Source organism: Phaenicophaeus curvirostris, chromosome 5 (assembly GCF_032191515.1).
Source record: "Phaenicophaeus curvirostris isolate KB17595 chromosome 5, BPBGC_Pcur_1.0, whole genome shotgun sequence".
NCBI classification, from domain to species: Eukaryota; Metazoa; Chordata; class Aves; order Cuculiformes; family Cuculidae; genus Phaenicophaeus; species Phaenicophaeus curvirostris.
Window position 1 is genome coordinate 63,793,196 of NC_091396.1, and position 25,094 is coordinate 63,818,289.

At 41.1% G+C, this 25,094-nt stretch overlaps 1 protein-coding gene across 1 annotated transcript in view; it reads right to left on the reverse strand.

Annotated features, from left to right (window-relative positions):
• The window catches only part of KCNH5 (potassium voltage-gated channel subfamily H member 5), a 161,194-nt gene that overhangs the window by 125,657 nt on the left and 10,443 nt on the right, over positions 1–25,094 (reverse strand). The window contains exons 2-4 of the mRNA XM_069856786.1: positions 22,473–22,596; positions 15,181–15,287; positions 11,140–11,268 (exon numbers count right to left, since the gene is read on the reverse strand). Coding sequence (XP_069712887.1) covers positions 11,140–11,268; positions 15,181–15,287; positions 22,473–22,596 — 360 coding nt within the window. The remainder of the gene's footprint in view (positions 1–11,139; positions 11,269–15,180; positions 15,288–22,472; positions 22,597–25,094) is intronic.

A 25,094-nucleotide genomic window follows, 5' to 3' on the forward strand; every position in this document is an offset into this window, starting at 1 on the left:
GGAATAACATAAATGGATTATTTTCTGTGATTCTCTTTAATTACTTTCTGATTCATGGTCAAAACCAGAATTTGTACCCTTGCTTTAAAAAAAAAAAAAAGCCTCACAACCTGCATTTATTCTTATGATACAATCCAAGGGTCTGTTCTTACACAGAAGCCTAGCAAATTATTTCTGGGTTCCCATCCATTACTTAAACTAAAATTTTTGCATTCTCAAGAAATTGAAGACACAGTTTTAACTCCATATAGTTATGAAAACAGGACAAGAAGGTAAGCATGCTGACAGAGATGAACTAAACTATTCTCTGCCTTGGCCCAGCTGTAACGCTGTCCTTCCAAGCATACAGATTTCTTATTCATCCATGCGTTTTAGTCACAATCAAGTAGTTTACATCCATAAAATATTCTCCATGTCTCGTGCTCTAATTAGGCCTGCCAATTTTACAGCCCTCTGACTCTGGGGCTGACTGAGACAGGGATGACTTGGGGGCGTACTTCACACAATGGCTGAGCCAAAGTTTTTTTTTAAGAGCAAAAAATAAATACTAAATTAATTTAGAAAAAAAAATAATGCCAGGATGCTTGAAGGAGTGCAGGAGCACAGAAAGGAAGTAAGCAATAGCCAAGAAAAGCAGATAGAGCACCTGAACACCTCCTCAAAGGTGAAAAAGCTTTCCAGATGGCTCTAGATGCTCACTTAGATACCCCCTAGATTCATACACCACTACAGAAATGATGTGATGTCTAAGTGGCAAACAGTTTTCCATCTCTCTTGTCAATGACCCCATATCACAGAATCACAGAATCACAGAATAACCAGGTTGGAAGAGACCCACCGGATCACCGAGTCCAACCGTTCCTACCAAACACTAAACCATATCCCTCAGCACCTCGTCCACCCGTCCCTTAAACACCTCCAGGGAAGGTGACTCAACCACCTCCCTGGGCAGCCTGTTCCAGTGCCCAATGACCCTTTCTGTAAAGAATTTTTTCCTAACGTCTAGCCTAAACCTCCCCTGGCGGAGCTTGAGGCCATTCCCTCTTGTCCTGTCCCCTGTCACTTGGGAGAAGAGGCCAGCACCCTCCTCTCTACAACCTCCTTTCAGGTAGTTGTAGAGAGCAATGAGGTCACCCCTCAGCCTCCTCTTCTCCAGGCTAAACAACCCCAGCTCTCTCAGCCGCTCCTCATAAGGCCTGTTCTCCAGCCCTTTCACCTTCATGGTAGACCTCAAACACAAGGTTCTCGTTCTTGCCTTGATCTCTAATTCCTACCTATAAGCTTTCAACCTGCTCATAGCCGTTCTTCAGAGACAGCTCTTCACACTCTATCCATTTCTGGATGTAGAAGACAACACCTCCATCCCTCCTTCCTTGCCTGTAGCCATCAACAGCCACACTCCAGTCATGGGATTCTTTCCACCAAGTTTTAGTAGGTGCAACTAGGTCATAGTTTTCTAGCAGCAGGATGGCTTCCAAATCCTCCTCTTTGTTGCCCAAGCTGTGTGCAGAGGTGTAGAGGCATTCCAGCAGGGCTGCCAGCCACATCACCTTCTTAGAGGTAAACATCTTCATTCCCTTGAGGTATTTCACCAGGGTTTTCCTGTTGGCTCCTATCACACCAGGAGCCCCTGGCTTATCTCTGTAAGACTTCAGGCCTGCAATATAGCTAGCACATCTCAGAGAAGCAGGCTGAAGGCCCTCGCTAGCACCTCATTGCTCTAACCTTGGTGTTTTATCCCATAGCTTGTCACAGGCAAGCCTGATATTATCCCTCTCTCGCTTCAAGTCTAGTTTAAAGCTCTGTGAATGAGCCTCACTAGCTTGTGAGCGCTTGCTCTGAAAAATCTAAAGATGACTACTTCCCCCTAATAAAATATTAGTGTAGCTCTACTGAGTAGCAATTAACCTTTTTGTCAAATAATGATGGCTTTTAAATCAGTGTTACAGGGAACTATCCAATATCTTAGACTGCATTGAAAACACCTGGGTTAAGAATGATATTCTGCATGAAAAACAACTGTAGGGGGTAATTACAGCAATGCTCATGTTGATTCCTGCCTGCAGGAGTATAAGAAGCACCTTAAGAACATGGAAAAGTTGTTCTCCTCTTACTGTGAAGCACAAAATAGTTAACACACAGAATGCTTAAATAATATATACTCTATGGCTTATCCACAAAAGTAAAGAGCTAGCACCACTCAGAGTTATGCAGTATGGGATTCAATTCATAACTATTGATGCAAAAGGATGATCCATGTTAGCATCGACAAATCTCAACGATTTCTAGACATTCAGACAGCAAAATCATTACAATGGCTGGCTGTTTGCTCTTTATTGCAGGTAAAGTATGGCTGAAAGAGCTCATTGTCTCTTTGAAAAACTTAATCATCCTGGTTTTGCTTTGTTAGAGAGAGAGGGATAAATGGGATTCCTGAATAAATAGAATAATAGTGAAACACAGCTCAATCACTCCCATGATGCAGTAAAACTATTTACAGACTTAAGAACCACTGAGTCTATTGAAATGTAATTCAAAATATTAGGATTAATTTCTTGATTTAAAATTCTGTTCGTTCCACTGTCTGATAATGCACTGCACTCTTGGGATAATTTTTATTTCTGACTTCTGTTCTTGCTCAATGTTGTATTCCCAGCCACCATCTATCCATTGCAACTACTGGGGAGCTCAAAACAGATAAAGAATCAACGGGTAATCTTGGGCATATCACTTTACCTCTCTGAGCTTCAGTTTCTTCTCCCTGAAATGAAGATAATGCTAATGACCTACTTTGCAAGCCATATTGAGATCTGCTGATGAAAAGTGCTAGGATTTATACACCACTACACTACATTTGATATACAATGTATTTTTAAATTTAATTCTGACAGTCATAAATTCACAGTGCACAGCCTCTTAAATTTCACATTTCTGCAATTAAAGCTAAACTCTATACATGCACACAGGGCCACCAAGGACTTATTTCCAATAAGTATATAAAAACAAGTGCAAATTTGGGGAAGAAAAAAAACACAAAACAAGACTAAGTACTGTAAACATCAGTCAGCTGGATTTTAGGAGCTTGTCAGATAGCAAAACAGTGTTATTGAATGGTCAAGGAAAAAGGACTACACCAGTCAAAGGCTCAGGGTCAAAAGGAAGGCAGTTTATAAAAATAAAAAATCAGTATACAATAAAGTATACAGAGATGGAAAGAATGAGGGAATGAGTAAGTATGTGAATGAGAAATTATGGCTTATGAGAATGGATGTGGCAAGCTAATGACTTATGGAAAAATCCTTCTCTGGCTAGATTTATTACAGTAACAATGAAGTTTTTAAAGACCTCCCAGAGTAAGACCAAAAGGCTTTCTGCACCCATATGCAAAAGGGCAAATAGGCTGACCCAACTAATTACAGGTTGCTCAGCTTGATCTCTGTGCCAAGCAAAATGAGAGAAAAGCCGATCTGAATTTCAATACATTTAATAAAAAAGAAAAGGAAAGGTACATAATGAATGGCTGTCATTACGCAACGATGTAAAATGCCCCACAATGATAATTTCATTATTTGATAAAAGAATAAATTTGGTTCAGGAAGACAGCCAAACGCCTTGACAGAAGAAGCTGCAAGCCTAATACAATGGTCTGCCAGAGCAACAGTGTATGCATGAAATACATCAGAGAGGCATGAGCCAGGGCAGCTCCCTGCACCAGTCACTGACCTCTCGCTCAGGCTGAACTGGGGAGCAACATGCAATAATGACTTGATGACCACCTCAGCAGCTGCCCCTGGTTTGCTCCTGCCTGCAGCCAAGGATCTTCCTCCCAACAGCTCCCAAAGCAGCACAGTCACAGTGATCATCACATAACGTCACTTCATATTGGTGCTGCCTTTGAATCACTACAAGAGTCACATATTGGCTAAATCCTGTTGTACGGTAATCTTCACTGAACTGACACTGTGTGACACATGACAAAAAATTGAGACTACACAGTTCAGTAAATTACAGGTTAAATGGATGAAGAACTCGCTACCTGGCAGATATCAGAAAAAAGAGCAGTGTAAAATAGTAAAAAATTGTTATGGAGAACCTTCTGGAGTCCAGTGGACAGGCCCCCTTCTATTTAGTGCTTTTCTCTATGGTTACGAAGTCCTAAAATGACTGATAAAATGCCCAGATGACAGGAAGATTAGAGGAATGTTAAACAGTAGTGAGGCCAGTCACAAAGGATGATGTGCTTGATAACTGGGCATGTGCCATTGAAATGTGTTTTAAATGGAAATCAGATCTCTAGGCAAAACGAATACAAATTGTATCTCCAGTACAGGAGAAGGAAACATACCTAGCAAAGAATAGTTCTGAAAAGGATGCAGAGATTTGTTGATAAGCCATTCAGCACGTGGTTTGCTTTGGCAAAGTCACCTAGTCTTTGGATATAAAACAGTAAGAGTTAGTTTGGAGAGGATGAGTAGTGGGCAATATTGGGGAGTCAGCTGTGAACCCACTCGGCTACAATAACAGCTGCAGAAACTTGTTTGGGACCTGGGAGGCTGAAATTCATGCCACTACAGCTTCACCCCTACTGCTGCAAATAAGATGGATTAAAGTCCAGCTAAAATATCTGTTTTATCTGCCATCACCAGACCTTCAAATTCAGGCTAGACAGAGAATTAAAGGAGCTCAATTCATTTACTTTATCAAAAGAAGGTAGAACTGTGACTTGATATAAGCCATAATAAGTACCTTATTGTGACTTTTTTAGTATAGTGGAAAAAAAATGCATAAGAAGATGCTACTGCAAGAAGCTGAAGCCAGTTAATTTAAATATGACACTTTTTTAAAGCCAAAAGTGTAATGAAGGAATATGGTGGATCCTCAGTCTCTTCAGACTTTTAAATCAATACCGGATGTTTGTATGGAGGGGATAGTTTAGTTACACACAAGCTCATGCGTTCAGAAAAGGAATAACTTAATGAAATGTAATGACCTGTAATATACAGAGTAGACTCTCAAATTCTCTAGCTTTGCTATATTTATCCTTATTATTTTATATATGGCATGTGAGTGTTCAGTTTTCTACATATAAAGTGCATCCATCTACACACAGTCACTGCTTTAAAGATCAGCTTCCACTTTAATTCAATGTCTCACAGGCTTAGATTTGATTTCAATGGGATTTGTTTTTCATTGCACATTAAACTTCTGGAAATTTACAGACAGTTAATGCACATTGTGCATTGCTGATGGAGCCCACAAAGGCCTCAAAAGGCAATATTAGATTCGGAAAAGTACTTTATTTCTGTGAAGGAAATTAAACATCCCTGGATATGGAAATTCCCTCTTCTTCATCAAAGGTGGCCCTCTGACATCAAGAAGACCTCAGGGTGTCATCCTTAAGAGGAACAATTACCTCTTTGTGACTGTTCAGCCTTTGCATTGTCTGCTGAAAGTGCCACCAGCCTGTCACTGAAGACAATAACAGGGATGCGAAGACAATAACAGGGATGCTCGCTCTGCAGGAACAGCAGCAAAGCAACCTCAGAAAGTCTGCCTGGTTACTAGCAAGTTGTGCCCATCCAAAACGGATGGTTTCCAACACCAAGAGACTAGCTTTGTGTCATTCTTTTGAGTTGTCTGCATTTCACGCTGGAAGCCCATCTGATGTCCTGGGAAATGACACTCCTCTTATCATCCCCCACAAAGTCCTTTCTCAACCATCTCTGGATGCTGTGCTCTAGACCTAGGGGACAATGGAGAGATGGAAGTGATTGGAGCCTGAGGGCACTAGGGTGTGAAACTGTAGATCACAGCAATAGGAAACAGCACATGAACAAGTGGGTCTCCATAGGACCAACACCCTTGTTACTACAGGAGTGGAAAAGTGGGCTGGGAAGGAAAACCAAATTGTGACCTGTTAAATTACAGTTATGGATTACTGTCAAGGTGATGTATTTGACAGGCACACTGTGCTTATGCTAAAGGTAGAAACCTCATTTTTATGTTCTAATCCCTCCACCCACTTCTTCTATTATCACCACCAGGATTGATACCCCCTCAAGGAAAAAAGCTGCCATGTGCAACTGGCTACATATACTTAATCACTTGCACTTATTAAAGATAAAAAAAGGATCCGAAATATAGGCTTAGCAAGGATTAGTAAGCATGAGTGCATATTTCTGCAACTACTACACTTTTTATAGCCCTGTCACACTCCAAGATAGAGTTGTATCATTATATAGAGTTATATAACCATAAAGCGTTATATCACTGGATGCATTACAGCATTGTCCCAGACAGTCATGATTATCAAAGTCTGGCTGCATCAAGTGAAAAAAAACCCAAAAAATCCCAACTTCAGGATACTGCTGTGCAATGTCCTGCTCCCATCTGTGAACAGCACACAGTCCTGAGTTGTAGGAGTTTCATTAACACAGCTTCGCATCCTAATTCAGTGTTCCATCAGTATTCATCAGAACTTCCTAGTCACTTCCAGGAGGTGACAAGCCTGATCTTTCACTCAAAAGAGACTCAAGATAACCAGAGAGATTCCTAGCAGAAAATAAAACTTCCACGTTTACCTACAGGCCACATTTTTCCTTCTCTGATGATAACAAAGGAATGAAGCCATTGCACAACTAGGTGAAACTCTTAGACAAAAAAACACTGGTCCTTTTTTCTATGCTTAAACTTTCTGTTCAATATAATCTACAGCACAACCAACTTCAAGTGTTGCTAACATTTTAAGTGGCCCCATTTGCCCTTTTAATAGTTAGGGCCCAGAAAAATGGCTCCATTTTTCTCAGACAAATAAATACAAGATTATTATCACCGTGTGTCTTTGAAGGGACTGGAAGTCTTCAGATGTTTTTAAAAAGCCATTGCGTAAAGACAGAATAAAAGCACAGCAAGATGATAAAAGCATCCAACTGTGACCCTACAATGGTTAAACATAAAAAAAAGAAGATTCTTTGGGTTTTATTCTCTGGAAGAAAATACATAACACCATAACACAATCATTTATATGCTTGTAATGGCCTTCTACCTCTGCTATGTAAGGCATTCATCCAGGACACCTGGGGATCTGGCTCTCCACCACCATAGGTAGGACCTATTGCTTTGTACTGAATTCAGATCAGACAAATATTCATATTACCACAGAGGAACATGAGAAAGAGAGACAAGACAAAACATAGAACAGCTGCTTCACCAGAAAATAAGGCATTGTCCCAGTGACCATCAAGTGCAGCCATCATTTCCTGCCCCACCACAAATTCTCCCACCTCCTTTTCCACACTGCCACCATCCCCACAGCTCATCCATCCACTGACCCAGTGAGTCGATGGAGAAATGTTCCCCCTACCCTCCGCATACGCGCAGCTGCTGGTGGCATCTTCACCCAGGAGCAAACACATCAAGCATGTGGCTGCTGTTTCCTTCCACTATCATCACCACTATCAAGTGCTTCTACTTGAGATGGTTTTTTTTACATTTTTGCATGTTTAGACCTTTTTTAAGTAATTTCCACTTACAAAGACACAATAGTACTTTTGGGTCACAGTTACATTGCTGAGTTACACAGTTACATACACACTTAGATCATAGGTCCCCTGCACATGGCTGAGCAGAATCGCAGAATGGTAGGGAATGGAAGGGGCTTCCGGAGATCATCCAGTCCAAACTCCCTGCTAAAGCATGTTCACCTACAGCAGGTTGCATTGGAACACATTCAGGTGGGTTTTGAATATCTCCAGAGAAGAAGATACCAGCATGGACAACAAGAAAATAAAATCAGTCAAATCTTTAGCGTCGAACTACCTGTATTCTTTCAGAAAACAAGATTTTTTCATCCCTGCCACTATACTTCATTAATGGAGAGTAGCTTTTAAATATCCCTTTTCTCCACTCTTGCATTCAGTCCAGTAAGTTTCAACAGCTTTCTGGATTGCAACAAATTCACAGTCTCTTGGGTGACCCAGGAAAATCTTTCACTACTTTTACTCCCTCCTGCAAGCAAAGCCCCCTGCTCCTCCTTCTCCTCCTTTCTGGCAGCATTAACACACAACAAAAAGTGAGCACACAGGTAAGCGGAGACACACACCATCTGTCGCAGTGCCCCAGACCTCTTTAATTCTCCTCATTCTCATGGACAAGTCCCTGTGATGTCAATTATATTTTCTGTACTGAGCCTGTAAACAAACCTGTTTCTGAGCCCATATCATACCTCTCCCTTGTGATGTTCTTTGTAGTAAGACAATGATTTTCTACTTTTATGTCCTGTTTTCACAAATACAACAAGCTCCTCGGCACTTTCTGAATAGTTCTGTATCCTCAGCACTGGGGCACTTCTCCCAGTGCCCCAAAACTGCTCTTCCCTTTCAATATCTATAAAAGATACCAACCGTGTTGCAGACACCACAAGCAAGTCTGGCAAGCCCAACCATTTATTTCCAGGATCCAACACCAACTGATGCCTTACAATATAGACAGATCCATTATAATTTAAATACCAAATCCTTGTACTTTGATGGAGCATAATACACTGAAGCTTCACAACAAGGCAACACACCTTTGAACAGTGCAGAATGTATTAGTATAGAGAGGTTATTGCATAATGGCATCAATATTTTATTTCTGTTGAAATTTTTATCTCAAATTTACTGTTCCCATAAGTAATGGAGAGTAACTCATCTGCACCATAGTTACTTATGTATTATGTATTGCATGGTCCTGGCAGAATTTCTGACTAATCCTTATAAAAGTAAAAAAAACCCCAAAAACAAAACCAAAAAACTAACCTTTTCAATGACAAATACCAGCACTCAACAGCAGCATTTTACTGAAATGTTTCTTACAAAAGTTTAAAAATTATCCACTAAATTGTAATGTATTTGTTTACCAATCTCATAATTCAAAAAGAAAGTGGTCCGGCAGCTTCCAAGCACACTGTAATGTTACCTACAAGGACAATGAATTATGCATCTCTCATAGCACTACGTCTGACAAAAAACCACTGTGATCCCAGTGCTGTGGGATCTCTAAGATCCACCCAGTTGAGACGCAGAGGATAATGCAACAGTGCTGTTTTCCCATACTTGTAGTAAAATTATGCAAATATTTGAATATATTTTTTAATATGAAGAATATGAAAGACTAGCTCTAATTTATGCAAAAGGAGAATGAAGAATCAGGTCAATGGTTTGCAATCACGGAGCTTGTTGGATGTGTTGATCGATGTTAATCAATGCTTCAGTCAAAACAACCTGAGCAAATTCTTAAGGCACGTGAGACGTGGCTGTACTGCCTTCTGCAATGTTTTGTTGTGGCTTCTTTTTCAGGTACGACTTAGAGAGAAATAAGTGCTGTTTAAACATGCAGTCAAACCTCTCTGGCTGCTGCTAACACTATTTTGCAATGTTCCTAGTTAATACCTGGCATTTTAACTAATGGTACCCTTCACTGGAGAACAGCAGTACTCAAGTCACTTCACAGGTATTGCTCCTTCCCATAGAACATACACTGTTCCTATAATGGATGCCAGGTGGATTCTGCACCTCCTCAGCTACAAGACAGGGACGAGGAGAGCTAAGCCTCCCCGGCACATTCCTGCCCCTCCAGGGAAGGCAGCAGATTATGAATGTCCCAGGCCAAGAATCCAAAGAAGGCAACATTCATCATTTCTGCATTTGGGAGCCACCTTCAACGTGTTCTCCCCATTCTGCTGCAGCCACTTAATGCTCAGTAAAACTACATACTGTGGAAACCGGGGTAGAGCCAGTGAAAGGAGGGACTTTGGGGGGTTGGTTCTATATGAGTACAGGTCCCAACAGAAGCATCAAATAGGAAATCCTACAAGAGGATCCTTGCAAAGATTGGCTTTTTCCTTGACAAGCTCCCAATACATATTATAAACACTGCAGCAAGGAGCCAGTCACATGCCTTCAGACCTCTAGAATTAAGTCCTCTCAATTAACTGGCATTTATCCTAAAAATTTCAGATTATTTCCAGGCAGAAGAATTTCATGTTATGGAGCTGAAAGTAAAATAAAAGAACATTTTCAGGTTGCTGACTAAATTGCAGAGGCAGTAAATCTTATCATGGCCAAGAAGGTATCCCTTTGTCAGGATCTAGTAACTTCATGGATAATACTCCCCTGATAAAAAATTCTCTTATTTTGTGTTAGCCCAAAGAAAGGTCTTTGGTTTTATTTTATGTCTACTTCAATAAATCTACATTTCAGTTATCCAAACATATAATAAGTGTTATCTAGACTATAAGAAACCATTTTAAATCCTGCTTGCATTCAAATCACACTAAGTTTATTCTAAAGAAGATGGCTTACAGCACACATGGCTCCCAGTGAGAAATCAAGCCTCATCCAAGCACGAAGACTAAAATATAGCAAGGAATTCATCATCAGAAGGCAACTTCCAAGAGATGGGATGTGGACGCTGGAGCGTGAATGTCTTTCTTTATGTGAACATGCATTATTTTAACCAAAGCAATACACATGTGAACCTGACACAAGACACACGTCTTTTAACCAAAGCAGAGGATGCTATTAAATCCTCTGCACCTTCCTCCACCTGATATTGCTTGTGCAAGGCTGCAGATCTGACCATGGGTTGTTAGAGCATGGCACATCTCAACAAACACCATCACCGGCAGCTGTTAAATTAGAAGTACCATGTACACTGCCATGCAGTCAACATTGCAGGCCAGTAATAAAGAATTCAAACAGGCTGTCAGAAAGGAAGGAAACATCAACCTCTCAATACAAAGGAGCCGGAATTATTTTTTTCTGAAAAGAAGATACCAGTACCTTAGGAGAAAGGTCCCCTGAAACAACACAGCTTTAAAATGACTCAAAACTATGCCATTTTTAGCAGCGAAATTACAAAGAGAAAGGAAGGCTTGTCACTCTAGCAAATTGTTATTAGGGAATTTCCACTCATGGTGATTTATCTTTTATTTTTTAAGCAATAATTTCAGAGACTGGCATTGAAATTCTGACAGGTCACAAAACACTTCCTGAATTGAAGACACAGATCATAGGCATGACATGGCTCTGTCACAGGACTGAGCTCAAGCATGTACTTTATCATTTAGCAAAGAAATATACTGTATTTCATATTTACCTTTTGTTGAATCATCTTCAATCGGTTGTTTGAACAAAGTGATATCCTTAAAAGTGCACAGGAACAAAACCACTTTTTCATGCTCATTTCTTATGGGTGCAATTTGCATGTAGAACCAAACTGGGGTTCCTGAAGCAAAGGAGAAAAGCAACATTGGACTGTGGTGTAGCACAAATTTTACCCAGCTGTACACAGAATATTTCATCATTTATATGATATTATAACACACATGTCGTTTAGGACCATCATTAGATTTTTATACATCTTCCAGATCTTTTAGTTTTACCTCCCCAAAGGAAAACAATCTATTCCTATTTTTACAGATTCACTAAAATGGGGAAATGCTACCAATTTAATTTTCCGATAAACAGAGACAGGAGGCTTTATAGATCTATCATTCTGAAATAAAATATATGATTCTTCCTCTCTTGCTCCTGTTTTCGTCCCAGCACGTTGGACAAATTTAGTGTCTGCAGGGTAGACAGGTAAGAAAAAATGAGTGGATGGTATCTTTGATTCCTTCTTCACATAATATAAAGTTATCGAATCCAAAATGACTGGAGCGTACTGTCAAAAGCTCCAAATTTAAAGTTACTCCCTTATGTAAGAGGACCTGAGCTAATCCAGACACAGACTGTAAATGCCCTGTCAAGACAAATCAAGAGATTCAATTTCTTTTCTGTGTTTCGGGTCATACCCTCCACCTCCTCACTGTCCAGCTCAGTGAAGCAATCTCCCAATGCAGTTATCTCTACTTAGCTTTTGAAATAAATTCAAAATTATTTTCAAATCCTACCACTCATCAAATAAACAGCTAAAAAAAAAAAAAGCCTACAGTGTTGGAGGGGTTAGCATGGCTTTTGGTAAATACTTACGCAGGGCTCCTGCAGGTGCTCAGGAGCTGAAACTGGGTTTGATTCCTCCTAAGCTGAAAGGCATGTGGCAGTCCCCTACATACATGCATGTCTGCTTTGTAAGGGGCAATATACTACAAGACTTTGATCAATTTGCTTAGAAATACCATGTTCACCTGCAGGCACGCAAATGTCAGAGATGCTTTCCATCCAGCAAAGCCCTGTGCCCACAGTCATGTCCTCTCCCTCCCAGACTTGCACCTACACACGCTGCACTACTAATGCCCTCACAGCCAGCTAATTACCTTTGGGATTTGATGTGCTTTCAGACAGTTGACATAATGACTTTCCTCCCGAGCTGCCTGAATGCCAGCCTAAGAGCTGACACATTCAGACAAGCTGCTTGGCCGCTGCTGTCCCACGGGCACTTCTGGCCCCCCTAAATCTCCTCTAATACATCACATCTGGGAGCTGGGCCAGGAACCACAGGATAGGTGCCTGGAGGGCAACAAAACCCCTTTTGGACTAGGACAACTATGGGGAACGCTAAAATCCACAAAGGTTCTTGACAAAACACAGCACTGCTGAACTGGGATTAAACCAGTAACTCATTAGTAGTATACTGGAGAAGTGCAGGAGACAGAGGACTGCTTTTTGTGATAACTCCAGAGCCATTATGCTCATTACTTGACTATCTCAAGATTTTCTGCTTCACTATATACATGGGTGAGAAAGAAAAGCTTGGGCCACATAATCAAAAATATAAAACATGTCTGGACAGTTTGAAAACGTGGGCAGCAGGGTGCACTGAGAGCACTGCAAGCTCTGTGCAAGACAGCAGCAATAGGCAGGGTCTCTGCAGGTGAAAAACACAAGCCCTTCCATGGAGCAAGTGCCTACATTTTCAGAAGTATATACGTATATACGTATATGCAGAAGTACATTCATTCATACCAACAGATACTAGTCTTTATTTCTTTATTTGCTCCAACACTCAGCCTGAAGGATAAGAAGAATAACCAGGGAGTTTCTTGAAGAACATTCCTCTATAAGGCTCATAGCATGACAAATAGGACCAAACCCTGGCAAACCAGATGCTGAACTGGAGCCAGAAGCTGAGCCTAATAGTGTTAGCAAGAGGCTGAAGTTCGGGGCTTTGGGTGATGGAGAAGGAAGTGGAAGTAGATGTTATGGATGGGAATTGACTGGAGCTTCAAAAGAAATGTGACTTTTCCATGAAGTCCTGCTGCAATCCTGCATAACTTATGAGAAGTATAGGCTTGGAGATCTTGGCAAAACTGAAGATTTTTTTTTAAGTTAACTGCAGCTCAATAAATCTCCGAAGCATAATCAAGCTCTAGCAAGCAATCCACAATCCAAAGCAAAAAGTGACTAGTTTGTTACAGAAAAGTTACCAAGAGAATGCTTTCTTCTTTTCATAATCAAATATAACAGAAAGGAATTTAGTTCAGGACTGGCCCATGCTATAACAGGAGCTGCCAGTCCAGTTAATACGAGAAGCCAGGGTCAGGGAGAGCACTAGGTGTCTGGGATCCTCTTCAGAAATCACACAGACACGGGGCAGGGTGGTGCCAGGCACCACCAGATGCAAAGATACCAAACACAAGTCTGTCACGGGAAGTTCCCCTAATGTGAGAAGACGTACAGGTAACCTGCACAGGCAATGAGCAGAGAAGCAGAAAATCTAGAAAACAGACATATCCATATGCTGAGGAACTGAAAAGAGGTCATTTGGAGGGCTCCCCTGGGCACCCGCAGAAACAGCTGGACTTCAGAGCCACTCTTGCTTCTCTTTTTAATTAAAGTGTTAGCTAAAAATGCTTTGAAGCAGGCAGAACTGGAGAAATCTGAAGACATTTCCTACTGTTTAAGTGCACATACAGGAAATTTTAGTCTAAAAAGGGAAAGCGGAAATACAGCGTGAAGCATGAGTTTGTTCCAAGAAAACAAGATACTCTCTTCAATGTCACGAAAGGTTTGTGTGAACTTGCAGTGAAATGGGGCAGTCAGGCACGGTTATCTCTCTCCTGAGGCACATCGTCACCTTTCCTCAGGCACGACGTGCAGAGGAAACCTCCAGCCTCACCCCAGCAACGTGCTCCATGCCAGCACTGAAGTCCACCCTGAGGAGGACATGGGCTCAGCTCCCAGGCTCCAGGGAGCTGAACCAGCAGCAAAGCTCCCTGACCCCACAGAAGCTGCATCCTGATTGGGCAAGGGAAGCCGAGCCGAAGAAAACATCTCTGCCAAGACTGCTTTGACATGGCCACTGACACAGTCCATGAGACTTGGTCTTCTCATATAGAGGAATCGGCTTTTCTGGAGCACATTTCATCTGACAGTTTTGGAGTTGCACCTTGGGAAGGTGGCCTGTGCCAGTGTAAGAGGCGGCTCAACTCCACTGAGAAAAGCAGAGATTTCAACCACCAGCTTAGGAGAGATATCCACACTGCACGAGCCCAGTGTGAGACCACATAACACTGCAGTTTTGCTTAGTATATGCTATAACGTTAATAAATGAGAAGTACTACCCACATACATGGCAGGATAGAAAATGTGACTGGAGTGACTCATGCTTAAGGCAAACCAAAGAATATCTTCCTCTGTTCTAACAACCTCCTGTAAAACCAATGCCACCAAGAGGAAAGGACTTAGGTCCTACAAATCATTAAGTAACAAAATCTTCTGGTTTTCTAATTAAGCCGCGGGTTACACACCAAATTAAGCACTCCAACTAGAGCTCATGTGTTGATTTACACACTGCAGAGGCGCTGCTGGGAGCATCCACTCATAGCAATCAGGATATGGGCTCTCACTTGTGGAGACATGAGGGTGTTTCCCGAGGAATGTGGGGGAACCTCATTCAGGATTTCTTTCCACTTAACCCAGTCATTTTCCCCTCAGGGAAACAATCCTCAAAACTAAATATATTTTGGAAGGATGGAGTCAGCCTAGAGACAGCAGGGAACAACTATTCTTGGCAATCTGAACACTCATCCTGAAAAAAAGGAGCTCTTTTCTTGAGCTGTGGTGACCAAAATACCCATTTCTTCTCCAAAACTTGCCCCAAATTTACCCATATGTCAAAATGAAAATTTATTTTAGTCTATTATATACTTTAAATATGCATTTTCACTCTCCCCACCATACACGAATATATACATACTGTTTTTCTTGTAGAGGAGAATTTCAAAGCAGTTTGACTCATAGTTGTCAAAAGTCTGTCTGACTTTCTCAATGGTCTTCTTGTCTGTCAGCTCACCATACATAAAACTGAAAAAGACAAAAAGTTTTTCTTTTTTCTACATAAGCAACAACTTTGTTACAGTCACCTTAGGTGGCATGAGCACTGGAGCCTTTTAATGAGCTGTAATTATGAATTACACTTCATTTTAATATTAAGAGTGTCACAAAGAAACCTACAACAGTGAGTTACCATGACCACCTTTTTGCTCTAAATGACAGTAAATACATTTACTGCAGTGTTTCATTAAGTGCTTTTCTGAGCATATCTTTAAGGATATACAGTTATAAAAAGCTCTGATAGCCTATAAAACCATAATTGCCACAGCTGCGGGCCATGAGAATATTGCTGTCAAAATGGAGAAAACTGAACAAAACCTCTAAAACCTCCCAAATTTTGTTTAATCCTCTTGAAAAGGCTTCTGGAAGAGGAATGGAAGCTAATACAAGTAAAAGCTGTTGGCTGAATCGTCGGCTACAAATCTAATATTGCCTTGTGCTGGTCTCTTCTCCCAGGTGGCAGGCAATAGAACGAGAGGGAATGGCTTCAACTTGCACCAGGGAAGGTTTAGATTAGCCATTAGGAAAAATTTCTTCACCAAAAGGGTTCACAGGCACTGGCAGAGGCTTTCCAGGGAGGTGGTTGGGTCACCATCCCTGGAGGTATGTAAAAGACAGGTAGACAAAGTGCTTAGGGATATGATTTACTAATGGACAGGTCAGGTTGGACTTCATGATCACAAAAATTTTTTCCAATCAGTTCTATGATTCTATGGTTACCCGCGACAATAAGATAATCAGAATCCTTTTGCTAAATACCAATTACAAAAGGAGGGAGGATTTAACCAATAAGAAGTGATGACTGTAATTCTCTGAAAATTCAGCACAAAGCAAGTGTATGAGCTGTCTCATAAAATGCAACTATGTCTGCATTACTACCGAACATAACCAAATTGACTCTACTTTTCCTTATTGTATACCGCATCTCTTTAATACTTCTGTGAAAATACAGAAAATGGTAAAATGTTTTTTGAGATGTTTTTTGGCCTTGGAAAAATTGAATGGGGCCTTGGGAAGCTTGATCTAGTGAGACGTGTCCCTGCCCATGGCAGGGGGGTTGGAATTGGATGATCTTTAAGGTCCCTTCCAACCCAAACTATTCTACGATTCTATGATTCTATGCATCCTCCCCGAGACTGAGAATATAAAAATGTAATTTTAACTCTGCTATTTCTTGCCATTCGACCATCTCATCTTTGCATTCTTTTCCAGGTCAGACTTTCAGCTGGTATAAGGAAACTCAACCCCCTGACCTTGCTTTGGAAAGCCTTTGTAAGGAAACAGCCAGGCTTTTGTTGTCGTTCTTCCCTGGATTAAAAATAAGTGAAGACCACTCTGTGCAAATTCCCAATTACAGAACTCAAAGAATATGGAACATGGGATAAAAGCTTTCAGACACTTGGATTAATATACTTTTAATTGATCAGACTTTTTTTTTTTACCCCCCCATTTTCTTTGTTCACAAACGGTTTGAGCTTCAGCTGAAACCTACAACAGAAAACCCTGAGAATACGCAAGAGGAAAGTTATCAGTGCCTCTGTGGTTTCAGTGCAGCTTCTCTTTTATTGATCAACAGGCCTCCAAAGGTTCAATAAATATTTATTTTATGTCTACTGTTCTCAAAGAAACAATAAACCAGCATAGTGGTTAGTGACTCGGCAAGCATTAAAATACTCAATGAAGGCCAGACCTTGAATCTTTTCTTTACACTGCCAGGCAAGGGAGGCAAAAGGGCTGATCCCAGAATAAAGTGCTCCCCAGCATGGGTGATGGAGGCAGTTGTGGGGCATCAGAGTAACTACAGCATCCATATCTCACTGCAGATGCTTCCTCACTGGTAACGCACGCAGAGCTACAAATGACATGTCATAACTGTTACCTTGGGGAGAGCAATGTAAGAGAGACACCCCTAGAGCAACTGATGTCAGGAAATGGTTTTAACAGGTCACAAGGCTTCATTAAGGTGTTGCTCATCATTATCATACACAGCCGTCTTTGGAAAATGCAAAGCATAGCCTACTGCCCATTTTCAAATGACCTGCCTTTCACAGAATCACAGAATCACAGAATAACCAGGTTGGAAGAGACCCACCGGATCACCGAGTCCAACCGTTCCTACCAAACACTAAACCATATCCCTCAGCACCTCTTGAGTTCAGCTGATAAACTTTCATATAGCTATACGTGAGATGACAATAAAGAGATTTGATTTTATCTTTTGATCTTATCTTTTTTTAACCTCTGCCTCTTTTAATGCACTGATGAAGTAAAGCAAATTGTCCTGTCTCTAACACAAAATAAGAGCTAGTATTTTTCACATAGCCTGTTATGCAATTGAATTCTCTTTTTTTGGCGTTCTTCAGATTTAAAAAAAAATGTTTCTCTTAGTCCTGAAGGAAAAAATAAGAATTTATTAAAGTGCTCGACTTTACATGGCATATAACACAGAAAGTCATCACTAATAAGTGTTAAAATGACAAATTGTACTTGGCATTGAGTGGTGAACAATACCAGTTAGCGCTGCCGAACATGATCAATCAACTTTATGTTTTAAATTAAAGGCAGCTTATTATTGCAATACTCAAATCTTGTATTATTTTCACATATAAAAAGACATTTAAAAGGCTAGTGAAATAATAGAAACATTTTTCAGAAGGCAATTTTTAACAGCACTGAAGAAACCTCAAAGCCACTCACTGCATAAGTTACATAAGATCTTTGCTTATCACAGGTTTAATTTAATTTAGTCTGCCCTATTTTGTACACATGGAGGAACTCCTACTTCCTCAGTCAATCACTCTGTCTTTTTCTGCCTCGTGTTTTGTTATTTAGTGCTTGTCGAGTGCCTTCAGTGCAAACTGTACAAGACATAAATAACAAATACACCCTGCTACTGGGAATCTTGCTATCTAGAAAATAGACTTATCAAAGAGAAACGAGACTTACTGAAATGCTCAGAGAAAGCACAATCTTAGATAATTTCCCCATCTCTGAAACAGATCGTTTGTCATTTAAGATGCCTGGGCTCTTGCCTCCCTGTGAAAGCATCTCTTGGCACAGAAAAGCCTCCTCTGAAGCTCTGTATGCTCTTCTGTCCTTTGTCAGGATCCAGAGCAGCTGGCATCAGAACAGCTCCAGGTCTGCTGTGCTTGCCAGGGCGGTATTTAACAGCTGTTTGTAAGGAATTATCCAGGGCAGAGGACAGGTGAAGCACAGAAGGTGCACAATCCTGCATCCAATTTATAGCACTCATCCCGAAGTGCTGGATGAAAAGGCATTAATTACAATGGACAAATGTCTACCCAGGAGGAACAGCAAATACAGACACACGTCAATAGCTTCAAAACTTTGCAAGTTAAAGAGCAGGCACCATTTCTAAAGAAAAGTGGTGCAGCTACCCAAGTCCCACTGGCACGCTCAGCAAGGTTTCTTCGCACAGCTTTGGCAGTGCAGGGAGGCTTCCTCACATACACAAAAATCAGGTCATAGAGGTGACATCCCAGTTTCAAATCTGTCTTTTTTTCAAGTCTAGCATGCAGTACCCACCACACAAAATCCCATTTCTTTGAACTCAGTGGGAATTTTGCCATTAGCTTCATTGGAGCCAGGATTTTACTCACAGGCTTTCTTTTAATCCCACTTGTAATAGCAGTAAAAAAAGAAAACCACGAAGATGCTGACTGGAGCACTGCAAGTGTGTTGGTGGAAACATTAACTGCAAACAACCACTTCAGCAAGGAGATCCAGTCCTATCTCCTTGTTACAGCTGGAAGGCAACGCACAAACAAGGGCTAAGAGCAGGTTTCCTCTTTAAAAACAAAAACCAGCAACCAGCTACTCCAAGCTCAGCATGAAGCTCTCAGGTGCAAGGAAGGGCAAGCAAAGCTAAGCCTGGAGCAAATGCCAAGTGTAAAATGCCAGGGTAGGTCTACAAACCAGCCACTCAAAGGGTAGGTACCTGCACTTCCAAACGCTTGTGAGAACACAGAACTTAACTAATAAGCAACAATACTTAGAAATCGTTGATATTAATTGGAACATTAAACTGAATTTTAATGTTTTTTAACTGTTTATTCTTTCAGTGTATTCATGAAGCCATACACTGTCATGACTGTCATGACTGAGGGAATGGCCTCAAGCTCCGCCAGGGGAGGTTTAGGCTGGACACCAGGAAAAAAAAATTCACGGAAAGGGTCATTGGGCTCTGGAACAGGCTGCCCAGGGAGGTGGTTGAGTCACCTTCCCTGGAGGTGTTTAAAAGACGGGTGGACGAGGTGCTGAGAGACATGGTTTAGGGATTGATGGGAATGGTTGGACTCAATGATCCAGTAGGTCCTTTTGAACCTGGTTATTCTATGATTCTATAGGTCTATGACTGTGGGCAGTCGGGCATGAAACAAGCAGTTTTCCTGCACGCTGGTTGATCTATCAGTGCATTTCCAGGCAGAGGTTTTTGCATGGTTAATTGAAGGTTAGAGGTGTCGCACATGCAGATGCCCCATTCCTCCTGCACTCTCAGCTCATTTTCGTTTGGCCCAGCAATGCTTCAACAGCAAACAAGCTCTTTCACCTAAAAATCCTGTGTATTTTAGCACTCACTTATATCAATTACTCTATGTATCAGCTCCAACTACACATACAGCTTCGGGTGCCATGTGCACCCAGGATGAACACACATTGACCTAGTCTGACCCCTGTGTGCCCTGTGCCTTTTACATATTGCCTGTGAAACCAGGGAAACTGGCTTATTTCTAAGATTATTTCTAGGTTATTTCTAGTACTAGGTTATTTCTAAGTGATTTTCCTGTCAGTGGGCACATTGTTGGTGATTAAAAAGGTGATGAAAAAAAAAATCAAAGGGATTACCAGCTTGTCACAGGACTAACTCATTGCCTGAGCTGGAACAAAAATCACTATCACCTCCAGTGCCTTCAGCCTCTCCACACCTCCCTGTGATCAGTACCAGTCAACTACCTGAGACTGAATATAACGGTGACATATAAGCAGCCCCACGGTAGTGTATAGGGTGGGACAGACAGAAAGAGGATATAGTGAATACTCACTGGATTACCTAGGAGAAAACTATGGCTGAAAGCTGATTAGAAGGCACTGTATCTTACAGGCAAGGGAAAACTGATCAATTATTGCAAAATTTATAAATTGTCCTTTATCACACTTATTTTCAGTAACAACAATAAGCCAAGTGAGAGGCTTGATTTACACTGTTTGTGTCTGCATGTTGGTCTTTGGTTGGATTTCTGACACTAAAAAGCTATAAAAACAGTCCCTTCCAAAACCTGCAGTAAAGTTGTGGCACCATAGCACTCTTAGCCTGGAACATTTGCCTTGACACTGTAAAGCAGACTATATATTAAGTAATTTTAATGCATAATGTAACATGATCTGGACATAACATAGTAATTCTGGACTGAGAATGTGACTCAGAAAATAATTTAAATAATGGCCCCAAATATCAAAAAAACCTCCAATGGCATCCTACTGAGAAAGCCTATGCAGGCAGCATTGGCCTTCAAGATTATTTTCCATTCCCTACAGCTGCACGGCTCTTCATGAGAGAGCAGCTCTGAAGACGTTGCTCTGGAAGGCTACACTTTGCACATCAGACCATGCTGTAAACCTCTCCAGCTCTCCTTTAATCTGCAAAGACAGGGAAGAAGGAAACATCACCCTGTGTACGTTACTCCACCAGCCAAGATCCAGACACAAAGGAAGCACTAGATGTGCTTTGAGTGTATTGAGGCCTCTCTAATATCCAGAGATGGATGCACAGAATGAAGATTAAAAAAAATAATATTAATAACATCTTTGAGGCCAATTCCATTTTCCACAGTAATTCCTCCTTGAATTTGCATCTGTATGATTCACCTGTATTATCTACTTGAAAGTGGTCAAAACAGGTCCTTACAAATGATAACTAGAGCCCATCACATTCTCAAAAAGCACTCGGAATAAAGCTTTCAGTCCTCTCAGTATCTGAGGCATAGGGGAGTCATTATTAGAAAGGTATTGCTAAACTTTCACCTGCTCAACAATTTTCTACAAGCTCATTCTATGATTTGCAATTATTTTAACGTGCACAGACTATAAAAGTGCTGCCTCACAGCAAGCGTATACAGTTCAATATACGGGATAGTAGAGACCAAAGGAGAAATCATGTATGTATATACAGGATGGCTGTGGTAAGGCTGTTTCTTTCATTTAAGCAGCACGTGCCTACTTCTTCTCCATTGCCCACTAGAGGACTCCTGGCTGCACAGAGCAACCCTGGACCCCAAAGATTTCCTCCCCTACCTGGCGGATGAAAGCAGCAAGCGCACATCAGCACACGTTGCTTTTAGGAGCAAGCGATGACTGACGTTTGAGGACAGGCTTGCTGCCCACCTGGCTACTGCCAGCTGGAGCATCAGTGTCTGGCTGCACTTACCTCCCAAAAATCAACACCTCGCAGTGCCCTGGAGACGGTGGCTTCCTGAATGCATAAAGGGAAAACCTACACAAACTTGTATCTCAGCCATTCCTTATTGCCTCTGTTCCTCATTTATTTTGCTCAGACACACACCCCCCACGTGCACGCATTAGGGTTTAGTCTTTCCCCAAAGCATTTCCTTTTATAGGATGCAGCAGGCAAGGCGCAGATGTGTGTCTAACCATAAATCACAGCTGCCCACTCCTGAAAGACCACCAACAAAAGGAAAAAGCCATAAAACTGTAATGCTTAGAGTAAATAGATCATCAGCTTAATCACTCTTTTGGGAATAAAGATGTTGTTTGCACATTACTGTGCTCTCTGTGTAATAACAGGGACCAACACGGGCTACAGAAGAGCTCACAGCCCCCCACCATGATAACAGGAGAATTAAGAAAAATCTAGTAAAAAGTCTTTGAAATATATTACCTAAAACCCCACTTTCTTCATTGGATCACAAGCTTGAGCACATTCGTACTGATACTAGCCAGGATAAATATCAAAGTGCTTTACCGTGCCCTGAATAAGTTGCTGGTTTCATTCATCTAAAGCCTGTTTCAATACTTTAATTTCTGCAAAACGGCCCTTTTCTAAAAGCTCATTCATCTTCCCAGCAGATTACAGCTCTAAAAGTGCACTGAGTGGCAACAAACAGATAGTCTGCATACCTGCACGTGCTACTCTTCTGCATGACGTCAGCTCGATGATATCCAGAGAGTTTACAAAATCCGTCATTACTATAAACTACAGGCCAGTCCACAATCTGGGCATTTCCCAACAGAAAACTGGATTCTGAAAAGAGAAAGAGAGAAAGAAAGGGCTGTGGTCAGTGGCAAGATACATTGAAATCCTCTGTGTGTTACACAGCAGATGCAGAGATATTCATGATGGAATTTCAGAGGGAACTGAAATCAAAATGGGTATCAGAAAAGAATTCATGATGAAACAAGGTAACTCCTAGTAACATAAGTAGCTTCTTGCACTCCAAAATACGTTCACCGACACCATGAATACTCCTAATTTTGTTTCAGAAATAATATTCTCACTTAGTAGAGGTTCTCAAGTTGAAGTCTGTGATAATCTTAAGAGTTTTCTTTATTTTTCCTGTTAGTTTCCAATTTCATTTTGACTGCAGCTATGAACCTAAGTGGTCCCATTCACTGATGCTGAAAAGCTACTAAAATACAAATATTAACAATCAGTGCTGTACAGAAATTACAGGAAACGCTCCTCTCAGCAGTTCATGTGGGGAAAAAAAATAACAATATCTTTACAAATTTTCCTCATAGTAGCTGAAGAATGTTTATGTCAATTACTTACAGACATACTCAGGTGCACACAGTCATTTTCACATAAACATAGCTCTGGGTTTGCATCAACCACACACGCCTTTCTCAGCATATTTATAACTGTGACTGGATTGTACATTATGCAAATATTATTTTGTCAAATAAGGAAAGCATACTGCAAAAAGAAAAGCATTTTTTTTCCTTATAAGCATGAATTTGGAAAAAAATAATCTGGAGATTATTGGATTTTCTATAGAAAAGCAGATTAAAAATATCTAAAAGCCAACCAATGTAAGAAATAGAAGTTTAGTTTTTCTGAAATCTAATGCTTTTAAGCTCAAAGAATTTATTTGAATCCATCACAAATATTCTTAAGCCTAAATGTCAACTTTAAAAATTTGCTTTCCTTCCCGATGGGAGATGCCTTCCCTACAAGCAGCAGGAGACACAGAGTAAAGCCTGCGTATTACATAAAATCTCCCTGGCTTTCTGCAGCCCTTTCTGCACTGGGGACTCAGCCCAGCTTTCCTCAGCGCAGTGTAGATACTAAAACAGGAGACATCCTAAATCTCTGGAAAACAAAGGCTTCGCTAGAATTCATCCCACTGTATTCATGTCCCCTCAATACCTTTCATCTCCTCCAACTTGGCAAAGGGGACACGCAAAGAGACCCCTAAAACTGCCAGGCTTGCCCCATGGAAACCACCTACCATCACCACACCCCAGCAGCTGGAGAGGATGGCAGCGTAAACAATCCTTAATTCCACAGGGAAATAACAATTATTACACGTCCTCTGGTTAGACCTGGAAAGAGAACTCTTTATAGGATTATCTTTCACTGAAGTTTTTTTTGCTCACATATCACCGAATCACAGAATCACCAGGTTGAAAGAGACCCACTGGATCATCAAGTCCAACCATTCCCATCAGTCACTAAACCATGTCCCTCAGCACCTCATCCACCCATCCCTTAAACACCTCCAGGGAAGGTGACTCAACCCCCTCCCTGGGCAGCCTGTTCCAGAGCCCAATGACCCTTTCCGTGAAAATCTTTTTCCCAATGTCAAGCTTAAACCTCTAGACACAACGGACACAACCTGGGCGATAGAGAGACTGCGATACTAAACTCACTCATGGATGCTGTACACATCTGGCTTCTCCCCAGAGGGACATAGTCCAAAAGCAGATAACCCTTCTTCAAAGCCTCTCCATCCAACAGACACAATCTTGTGTATTCCCACCACGTAACTGTTTCAGGACAGAGTGCACAGCAGAAGATATGTGTTACAGCCAGCACCCCACATACAGTACTTAACGATTGTTTTTCATGGATTTTATACTTCTTTATACCCGAGGCATTCACTAAACTTATCAAATTCACCAGAAACTTGAAAGGGAATAAAACATAAAGCCAAACTATTGATAGTTTAAAAAAATCCCATAAAACTAGGGAAAACCAGACCTTGGAAGTATCTTAGTGGATACTGGCATTTGTAAGATATTAGATCGGATAAAGCATAAACACACTAGAAACTTGACCAAATATTCCAACGTGTTTTCTTTTGTCCCCATGAATTTTGAATTACTTAACTGATTTCTTTTTCACCCTTATCTCCTAAGCAAATAAGGCTTATTCATCCATACCTAGCATGTGAATATGAAAAATCTTGAATCAATGTCTGCATCTTACTAGAGACCAATGAGTCCAACTGTGGGCACAAAGCCACAGGAATCCACGCTTCCTCAGTGCCTCTGCTCAGTGAGCAGCTTGATAAAATTTGAGGAAGATCTGATCCTCAGTTTTTACCGTGTGCCCCGGTCTCAGCATCCACATGACTCCATGCCTACCCCACATTTTATCAGGAGTCGTGTTACTTTCTCCAACCAAGACGCATTCTTCCTTAAATCCACAATTTCACTTTACATCATGCAGTCCATACCAAGCTGTAAAAATCCAAATTGCATACTGGATAAGAAGACATTGAGAGAACTCTTCTTTTT